A 10898-nucleotide genomic window follows, 5' to 3' on the forward strand; every position below is an offset into this window, starting at 1 on the left:
TTAATTTATTTGATTTTCACGTTATATATAAGGTGACAGATGTAATGTAATGAAAGCTGCAAAGTAGACAGAGCCGGTTCTGAGGGGATACCTATCAAACATTTGTATGGGGCCCATGATTTTCTAAAACTTTTAGGGCCTATTTTTACCTCTGGTAAAATGTAAACACAATCAAATCATATATATCCTTAATGTTATTTAAGACGATGGTGAATACAAAAGGAAAATAACTGATATATCAATAATTACTTTCAAGGCTTAATACTTTCTGCACAATTTAATTGTCTTTCACGCCTCTTTTACTGAGTTTCAAGGGCAAAATATAAAAGAAAAATGGATTTCTTTTCAACTTCTTTGTTATTTTGTTTTAATTGTTGGATTAGCTTCGCTTCTCATACCAAAGGTACAATAGTCTCAAATGTTTTTATTTTATTTTTCCTTTGTTCTTGTCATCACGATACAACTCATAAATTTCTCCTTTTAATACTGTTTATGTAATTTTTATTATAAACTTGAGTTTTTTTATGAATTAAATTCTTTTTTTTATATTATTTAAGGGCCTCATTTTCTAATTTCGTATTGGACCTCGAATATCTCAGGACCGCTACTGAAAGTAGAGGAAAGATGGAGAAGCAAAGTCGTTTTGATAAGATGTAATAAATGTAACGACGATGTGTTCTTGTCTGATTTGCAATTTAACCTCGCATTCATCCATATAACTTCTTCACATGGACATATGTTGTCCACTTAAACATATACATGCGTTGTTCTTTTCTATTATCGTCCATCCATAACTTAACATGTCCACAATTTTGATGTCTACACCTCATATTTCCATATCCACATTTTAGCATATAACCCTCTATAGGATCAAGGTAAAGACACATCAATCCCCAATTATTAAGCTTATGACTTTTCATGCAATTTATCATATGTTGATATATATGTTAAAATCAATATATTTTATATTTTATATGTAGTTCTTGATGACGAGTATATGTAGTTCTTGATAATGACGACAATGCGGAAGTCGGTGAATAACATCCAAATCTGGATATTATAGTTTCTAATGCTTAGAATCGATAAGATTTTGCTTTATTTCTATTCGCTGTTACTATTTATTTGGTTTATTAGGTAAGATATTTATTTTAGTTTTGAATTTTATTATTTTAAATTAGAGTTAAGTTAATTTTTTATTTTTAAAATTAATTATTCAATTTAGTTTATTTTTTTAAAAGAAATCCAAAAGTCTTAGCCCTTTTAGGATCGAGCCGGACTTTGAAATATAAACACAAAATTTTGAAAAGCTGAATTAGGTCAGACTTAAATAGCAACTGAGTTTTGTGGGTTTTGGACCAGGCCGGGTCGGACAACCCAATTGACACCCCTAGCTCTACTACCACTCTTGTTCATAAATATATGTATTCACTCCCACAACAATTTAAAAACTTTACATTCTACTCAAACACTTTCACTTGGCTATTGGCTACCCTCCCACCTAACCATTTGAATCACAAACCATGTGATACAAAATCACAAAAGTGTGTGATTTCATCACACAACCAAGAACACATTCACCCACGGACAAATGCGCTAACTTCCCTTACTTTCATCCTCCCAAAATTCAAATACCTTATCTCTGAGCATAAACCATGGATTGATTGTTCATATTAGAACACAACAAACCTTGTAATTTTTGGGACTCTACAAAACTACTTTAAAGTCACTTTCATCCTACAAGGCAAAGAAACTATATCCCCAAATTCTCTTTACATTATAACTAATCTTATAACTAAAAGCTTCTTTCTACTCACTCACTTAAGAGGGCAATTAAGTACTGTACAAAATGTCCCTCCAGCGAAAAATATGTTAAGTGATATTTTGAAACTCAGTTATGTGCTAAGAGTGTCATCAACTTTCGGAGCTAAACTTTTTTTTTGGTAGGTTGCAGGAGACATGAGTCTCCTACTCTTTATTTAGAACAAAATAGAAAAGTTACAGACAAACTTGTCGAGGTCTAGAAACCCCTTGAATATCCTCCAAAGAGATAGCACCAACACTATCAGGCACAAGCTCAAAAACATGCAAACCCAATGATAAAGAAGAAGCATAGTTAGCTAATCCATCTGCTAGACGATTAGCCTCCCTATACACGTGCGACACCTTGACTAACCAATCTCTTGATATGAAGCCATAGCACAAACGTACTAGGAATGACAGAGGATTAGAGTCGTTAATCCCTGTCTGAAGAAAGCCCACCACACTCTCTGAGTCCACTTCCAGCTCTAACTGTCGATATCCCCGGTTCCATGCTATACATAGACCGTAATATACTCCCCACAATTCTGCCAAAGGTGCTGAACAGATTCCAATATTAAAGGCAAAACCTCCCTGCCACACACCATACTCATCTCACATAACACCCCCTGCAGTAGCAAGACCCGAATTACCTTTCGATGCTCCATCTGTATTTAGTTTTATCCATCCATGCGCTGGTCTCCGCCATGATATCTGCATCCCCACACGTTCCCGAACTCGACTGCAATCCCTAAGTTTATCATGCGCTGCTAGCACTTCCCGAGCTTTCTCTTTAAGAAACTTCACTCTGTCTCGACACTTTCCTTCGTCTCCAAAAACATAACCACATCTCCATTTCCAACACCACCAAGCCGTTAGAGCAAAAGTCGTGGGCCATAGATTTCCAAGCTCTGCTTCTCTCTTCGCAAGATTCTCAAAGAGCCATGGTAGGAGTGGAAGCTGAAAGAAATGTTGCTGTCTACTCGGAGGGAGAAGTCGCGTCCACAACCCCACCGCTGCTGGACAGTCCCGAAGCACATGAAGAATAGTTTCATCTCCACCCTTACACAAAGGACACACACTGGTCTCACTCAAATGTCTGCGTTTACGTTCCACATTAGTCATAATAACCTGATGCGTTACCAACCAGAGAAAAACACGGACCCGTTCTGGGGTCATCACACTCCACACCCGCTGATATAAAGCTTCCATGTTTGGCCGTGGCACCATGTTGCTTGTCAAGAAAGCGTAGGCTGACTTCACCGTAAACACACCATCTTTGCTCCCTCCCCACGACATTCTATCTCTAGCACCAGTTACTTCATCAATCACCACAGATGCCAATCTCAGACGATCGGACATCGACATATACGGTGCAATCTCTTCCTGTAACCAACCAGATCCAGTTTGCCATACCTCCCGAACCCGTACCTCCATTCTTTCTTCCGGAATATCCACCATACTCAACATGGCCAAGGGTTCATTAACTAGCCAATTATCCTTCCTGAACCGGATGCGAGAACCATCAACAAGAACCCAAGCCATTCCCGGAACAACTACCTCTCGTAATCCCATCACTAGGCTCCTCCATGTCGACGACCACGTTCCCTTTGTTTCCAACCACGATGCGTCCTCTACTTCTCCCACTCAAAACTTCTTCCTCAGTATATTGACCCAGAGTCCATCTTTCGTGTTTAACAACCTCCAACCCAACTTAGCTAATAAAGCAATATTCATTTCTCGAGCTAAGCGTATCCCAAGTCCACCTTCACTCTTTGGTTTACATATCTTCTCCCAAGACAGCAGATGTTTCTTTCTATTTCCCTCGTGGCTACCCCAAATGAAAGATCGAGCAATTTTGTCTAAGTGATCCAGAGTTGATACCGGGAGAGCTATGGTGCTCATGGTATGTACTGGAATAGACGCAAGAACAGACTTAGTCAGTGTAATCCTCCCTGCCAGGCTTAAGAACCTCCTCTTCCAACCAGCTAGTTTAGATGACACCTTTACAATAACTTCTCCAAACGTCTCCTTATTAATTCTTTTTTGCAACACAGGCATACCCAAATATTTTCCCAACTCTTTCGTTCCCTTAATTCCACTCTCACTGCTTATTAAACTCGCTAAATCCCGGTGCACATTCTCAGAGAAGAAGATTAGAGATTTTTCTAGACTTACTTTCTGTCCAGATGCTCCGCATAATTTCTCCAACACTCTGCGAATCACTCGAATCTGCGAGACTGACGCCTCCGCAAACAAGATCAGGTCGTCCGCAAAGCAAACATGTGACAAAGATGGCCCTCCCCGAGATAGCTTTATTGGCTTCCACTCCTTCTCAGCAACAGCGAGTTCAATTTGATGACATAAACGCTCCATACATAGAACAAATAGATATGGAGACAGAGGGTCTCCCTGCCGAAGTCCACGCTGAGGCATTAACGCCTCTGTCCTCTCCCCATTCCACAGTAAACTCATCTCTGGGTTGATCACGCATTGCATAATCCATTGGATCCATATCTCTGGTAACTTTGCTGCTTGGAGAGTATCTTCCAAAAAATGCCATCTGATTCGATCATAAGCCTTTTCAAGATCTAATTTAAGCAACATCCAGCCTCTACGTCCTTTCTTCCTCCTCATCGAGTGAACTGCTTCCTTGACCACTATAATATTGTCCGTACTAAGCCTGCCTGGGATGAAACTCGCTTGCGCCGGACCAATGAGATTAGGCATAAGCTTCTTTAATCTCAGCACCATCGCTTTTGTTATTGTCTTGAACAAGACATTGCATAAGCTTATAGGGCGAAACTGCATAATTCTTTCAGGCTTGAGTACTTTCGGTATAAGAACCAACATTGCATCATTCATCCCTTTGGTAAGTATTCCTGATTCAAAGAACTCCAGCGCGCACCTCGTGACCGACTCCCCCACTACTTCCCACGAGTCCTGGTAGAAGACAGGTTGAAAACCATCCGGTCCTGGGGCCTTAAACTTACCCATATATCGAACCGAAATCTCCATATCCTCAGCAGTAAACGGTTTGTTCAAAATCTCCTTCTCATCTCTCGTGAACGCAGTAAAGCCCTGCTGCGGAAGTTTCTCTGTGTTCATATTGAGATCCTCCGTTGAATACAATCTTCTATAATAAGCTATTGCTAGCTTTTCCAATTCTTCCGACTGATCTATCCAACGACCATCATCATCCTTCAGCATCTCAACTTTATTTCTCTTCCTTCGAACAATTGTACTCGTATGGTAGTAGTTTGTGTTCCTATCACCAAGCACAACCCATTTTTCACGTGATTTCTGATACCATAGGACCTCCTCCTGTTTCAAAACAGCATCAAATTCTTTCTGTAAAGTCACTTCCCTCCCCAACAAGGCATCCGTCGGGTTTCTCTCCAGCTCCTCTTGAATCCCCTTAATATCATTCATTAACTTTTCTTTCCGTTGTTTCACATCTCCAAATACCTCTTTGTTCCACTTTTTAAGCTTCACTTTCAACAACGCAAGAGCCTCAGGAGTACGCATTTCCCTGTTCCAAGATGCCGAGAGTAGCTCTTTGAATCCTTCATGTTTAAGCCATGCCGCTTCAAAACGAAAAGGTCTCCTCTTAGGATTACCTCTCCTCTCAGGTTCTAGCTGCACATAAATTGGTGTGTGATCCGACGCTAAGAACAGAAGATGCGAGACCACCGCCTCCTGCCACCCTACCCGTGTCTGAGCACTACACAAGACCCTATCCAACCTTTTAGCAACAAAATTCTGAGTATCTTTACCTCTTCTCCATGTGAATGTGCTTCCTCTAAAACCCATATCAACCAACGCAAGTTCATTTATCCACTCTCTGAACGCCAAGGAGTCTGGTGAAAGTCTACCATTTCCTCCTGACCTCTCATCCAATCTCAAGATAGTGTTAAAATCTCCTCCTATCAGTACCGGCTCAGCGATATTTTCGATCACCCGCTTCAACTGTCCCCACAAGCCACTTCGACGACTGACTGTAGGCGCAGCATAGACCGCGATAAGGTGTACAACTTCCATTCCAACTTCCACCCGTGCATGGACAAACTGTTCTGACGATTCCACAACCGTTAGGACACCAACATTATTCCTCCACAATAGCCAAATGCCGCCACTCTGTCCAACGGCATCCACCCGAAAAGATTTCTCAAAACCTAAACTCTGACAGATCTTCATCGCTTTATCCCCTCCCGCATGAGTCTCGAATAGCGCAAGAAAGTCTGTGTCAAACTTCTTCAAAATATATCTAATAGAACGTCTGAAATTGGGTTTATTTGCCCCCCGGCAATTCCAGAATATGCAATTCATCATTCTTATAATGATACAGTCTAAGTGAACTACCGGGGTGTCCTGTTATGCAAGGGACAAAACCCTTTCATCTCCCTGCGAACTCGTCTGCGCATTCGACTCACATTCTTCCGTCTCGCCGATGATACTATCCATCGGGTTCTCCAGCTCTTCATCTCTTAATTGCAATGGTTTCACCGTGACCCCGATTTCCCTCGCATTCTCTCTGAAGACACCACCAGCTCTCCCTGCGTCCAACCTCTCCACTCTCAGTCTCTTACCAGATTCCGACAGACTGATCTCCCCTTTAGTTAGCCCAAAAACTAACCCTCTAGCAGGCCTGTTATTTAAATTTTTGGGCCTTCTCCGTGTTCCCTCTCCTATCTTTTTATTTCCGGTCCACTTCTCTTTGTGCACCACTTTCGACCCAGTTGATAAATTTGTCGACCCCCCAAAAATCAAAGCCTCCGTGCCTTGTAAGTCTCCCTCACTCATAGTTCTTTCAATATTCAGATCATGGTTTTCCTTGTTACCCTCCCCAGAAACCAGCTCTTCTTGTGTTTCACCCAAGTTCGTATCCATCTCCAAGTTTCCATATTTGTTCGATAGAGTAATCTCTGCGTTCTTCCTGCTCTTTAGGATCTCTTGAGTATTCTGGTTTGCCTCCCCGCTTGCTTCACCAGTCACTCCCTTCTCCAGCCGAGATCTTATATGCGTCGCTCGCTTTGGTCCTCTTACAGGGATAAAACCATCTTCTTGCACTTACTTTCCTTGTCCAGTGGCTAGCCTAGAGTTCGCTTGCGGCTCTGTCCGTGTGTTTAAATTAGCCATTCTCTCCGCAATTGTTCTTGGACATGCATGCACCAAATGTCCATAAATTCCACACTTCGAACAAATTACAGATAGCCCTTCATAAGCCACAGAGTATCTCTCCCCGTTTATTAGTACTGTCCCTTTCAAAGGCTTTGCAAGGTTCACTTCAACGCAAATTCTCGCAAAACGTGCTCTCTCAAAGTTCAAGGTAGTTAGGTCAACTCGAATTGGCCTCCCCAACCCTCTAGCTATGCCCATGAGTATTGATCGATGATAGAAATTCACTGGAATGTTTGACAATCTGATCCAAACCGGTGTCGTCACAATATCATCCCTTAAGGGATCAAACTCTGGCGACCAAGCTCTCACCATGAGATAACTACCAAAAGCCCTCCATGGGCCTCCTGTTAGTGCCGCCAAGTAGTCATCTTCCTTCTCAAACCTAACCATGAAGAATTGGCGTGGAAGATCCATTACGTGCATCGTTCCATTTGGTCTCCATAATTCTCTTAGTTTCCTGCTCAAGACGGTAATCGCAACGCTCCTCCCCAAAACCTTAATAATCATGCACTGCTTCCACATCCCGTTCATCGCTTCCAACACCTCCGTTCCAATTATGATCGATGGTTCACCATCCTCTCCATTCGGGAACTCCACTCGAAGTCTTTCCGACACGAACGAATCATCGATCAGACTCTCTGGATCTGGCATGCCTCCCCCATTCGTTCCCGCTATCCTAGCTGCCCATGAGGTCACCGCATCTGGCGGATCTCCTGGTGGTCTCGCTCTTTCTCCCACATCCATCATGGTTGCATCCCGATCTCCTGCCTCCAAAACCCTACCCTCGCCTCCTGTCTCCATTGCTCTATAATTTTTTGTACGCGTTTAATTCCGGAGCTAAACTAGTTTGTGTTTTATTCCGTAAAACTGCATGTTACGTGTAAATTATGAATTATTCATCATTTTAAAGGTCTGTCTGTTTGAGCCCATAAGCTATGGTAACTTGGCCCATGTATTTTTTTTTTCTGGTTGAGATCGCCGGTGCAGTTGTGTTATCGCAAATTTTCCTTTCCAAAATCAAATATAACTTTTAAATGATGTGTATAATTTTGGTGTGCAACTGAAATTTGTTTTCTCCAAACGGTGCTATATATTTATTGCGAAAACATATTGCCAACACTTTTGTGATTTGTGATGTATTGATGACATATACAGATTTAAACTTCAAAATTATCTATATAAAAAAATCAAAAAAATTCTAAATAAAGATTTTTTTTTTCATTTTCTTTGGTACTAGCTAACGAAATAATAAAGTTTGCGACTTACAACAGACAATAGTGTCAATAAAGGAAATTAAACGCTTATAATGGTTCTTACGCCATTTTCGAAACCCCGTGTCATCAAATGACTTCTCTTAACAAGAGTTACAAAAAAGTGCGACATGGTCTCATTGGTATGTGTTGCGCAGTGTCTTATCAAATTTTCCCACTCTTATCAACATTAAAAGAAAAATCAAGACATGCATCGAGTTACCTATATTTTAGAAAGTCTGTCTTTTGTCGGCTCAAAGTCGTGACAATGAATAAGAATAGACCAAAAGTGACTCCCTAAGTGTTCAGGTTCAATAATATATCCCACAATTTGCATTCTGGATTGATCTGGTCTCTTGAGTTTGTAGGGGCCAAAACTAGAGAACGTGTGAGATATTGTCACTTCGATTTTGAATAAGGTTTAAGATTGCTTTCAGATTGTTTGTACCAATGTCAATTCAGTTCAAAAAAAAAAAAACAATGTCAAACTATTATATTTAACATATAACTATACAATTTTATGAAACTAAATCTGTTGTGTATTTTCTCTAAGATTTTATTAATATTTTATTTTCAATATAAATATTTCGTGTAGCTATTGATTGGGAATGATTCAGCAAAAAACAGGATGTAATTTCATGTGTGTATGAGTATATTTCCGAACTCCAAACTAGTTCATTGGCCACAAAATCTAATATTTGAAATGGAACTAAAGTTTGAAAGATTATGGATTTTAGTAATCCGAAGATAAACCAAACAAAGTAAAGAAAATTCAGTAGCTTATTTGTTTGAAACTTTTGATAATTAAACTTTAAGATAAGTCTGAATCAGATAAGATCTTCATTTAGTTTGCTATAATTCGTTTTGTATAAAAGATTTGTTAGAATTCGTGTCATCAGTTGATGATATATATTATTGGTGTCTCCAGATTCCAGGGTCGGTCTTAACTACTAATTTCACGACCTAATTAGTAATTGGTACTTATCTATATAGATAGCTAGATCAATGGAGCATATACCATTTTACTACAAACTACTGGATGTCAAGTTTGATTATTTGACCCCACGTACAAAGTCATCAGCTGATACTGAAAGAGTCATTCATAGTTGAAACAAACCTACACAAGATCAGCCTACTGCCTACAGTCCACATAAATACTCTTAAAAAATTTCAAATCTTACAACTAATGACTCTAACTGGAACTATTAAAAAGTAATATTTGTTACTTATGTTTTTTCGAAATTGATAAAAACTAAATTGTTATAAAAATTCCTTAAATATAAGAAAATGACATGAAAATAGGTAAAGATATTATTCTTTGTAAATGGTGTATATAAAAATTCAAAGTTAGTAATTCTGTAAATCCATCACTTTATTATTTATCAAGTATCTAAAATATGTAATTCATTTTTTAAAAATTTAGCAACATACAAAATTAGGAGTTATATATAATATGACGTAGAAGTCCCAGATCAAAATTCACATTAATTCGAATGATCTAGGAAGAACCAGAAATTCTTGATATAAAGATATGTTCAGTGTTCGACCAAAAAGATATGTTCAGTGACAACCCATACGTTTAGTCAGAGTGACAAAACCCAACTTTGATCCTCTAATTTCAAGATAAATCTTTCAGCTGTTAGTTAAAATTCATCATACTCTTTTTTTCCTTTTCTAAATAAATCGCTAAACGGTCTAATCACTCGTGCAGCCTTATCTATTACAACTCAATGGTGTTATCAAATAACAATGTTTGTAAACTCTTTGAATTATTCCTAGACCTTAATGTATTAAGCGGAGACACGTCGCCGGTGTGGGTCCCCGTTTAATCGTCACTGCCGAAAAGACAATATTTAAGTTAAAATAAAAGAAAGGAAAACATGAAATGCGCACGTGGCCACTAGATTTTGCTCCCTGAATCATGATTATTCGAGTCACATGAACATCACTTTAAGAGAGTTTAACCGTTTGTTTTAACGCCATCTGATTTCGCTCTATCAATAAAGGTTTTTTTTGGTGTAACGCTCTATGTTATGGCTCTATTCATAAAAGTATCCCTATATTGGTTGGAGAATAGAGATAGATGTTATGTAAAGTATCTATATTTGGCGCCGTCATTGCACGATGTAACGTATCTTCTTAATTTATTATGCATCCATTCTCTTGACATTTATATAATATATGTGGTGATAACTGATAAGTGAACCGCGGTTTGTTCCCATTAACAGACGGCTAGCTATTTTAAGTTTTCGGAGATCAGCTGTGCTGATCACATTAGACCAGTTGTAGGTTAGCCGGTAAAGTATCTTTTTACTTATGTATATTTAACTATGTTGTTTGTGTTTCAAAAAAAAAAAAAAAGTGTTTCAAAAAAAAACTATGTTGTTTACGATCTTAATAACCGGGTCACATAAGAGTTATGTTCTTGTGATTAAAATTTTATATGTACCAAGGCTTTTCTCGAGTGAGGACATGACCTAATTTTGATGTCAAAAAGAAACCTTCAAACTAAAATTGTAAGAAAAAACTATATCAGCCAACACACACTAATAAAAATATCGCCACATTCATTTTAGTACCCAGCAAATTATTTAACAATAAAAGTTATCAACAAAAGATTTGTTAACAAAATTAACTACATATTTCTTAGTATATTAATCATCAAAATTG

At 38.9% G+C, this 10898-nt stretch overlaps 1 protein-coding gene across 1 annotated transcript; it reads right to left on the minus strand.

The window, feature by feature from the left end:
* Positions 1–6867: 6867 nt before the first annotated feature.
* Positions 6868–7779, minus strand: LOC106329829. The gene has a single exon (XM_013768452.1). It carries the CDS (start codon positions 7777–7779, stop codon positions 6868–6870), a length of 912 nt encoding a protein of 303 aa, XP_013623906.1.
* Positions 7780–10898: the final 3119 nt, after the last annotated feature.

Source organism: Brassica oleracea, chromosome C3 (assembly GCF_000695525.1).
Source record: "Brassica oleracea var. oleracea cultivar TO1000 chromosome C3, BOL, whole genome shotgun sequence".
NCBI classification, from domain to species: Eukaryota; Viridiplantae; Streptophyta; class Magnoliopsida; order Brassicales; family Brassicaceae; genus Brassica; species Brassica oleracea.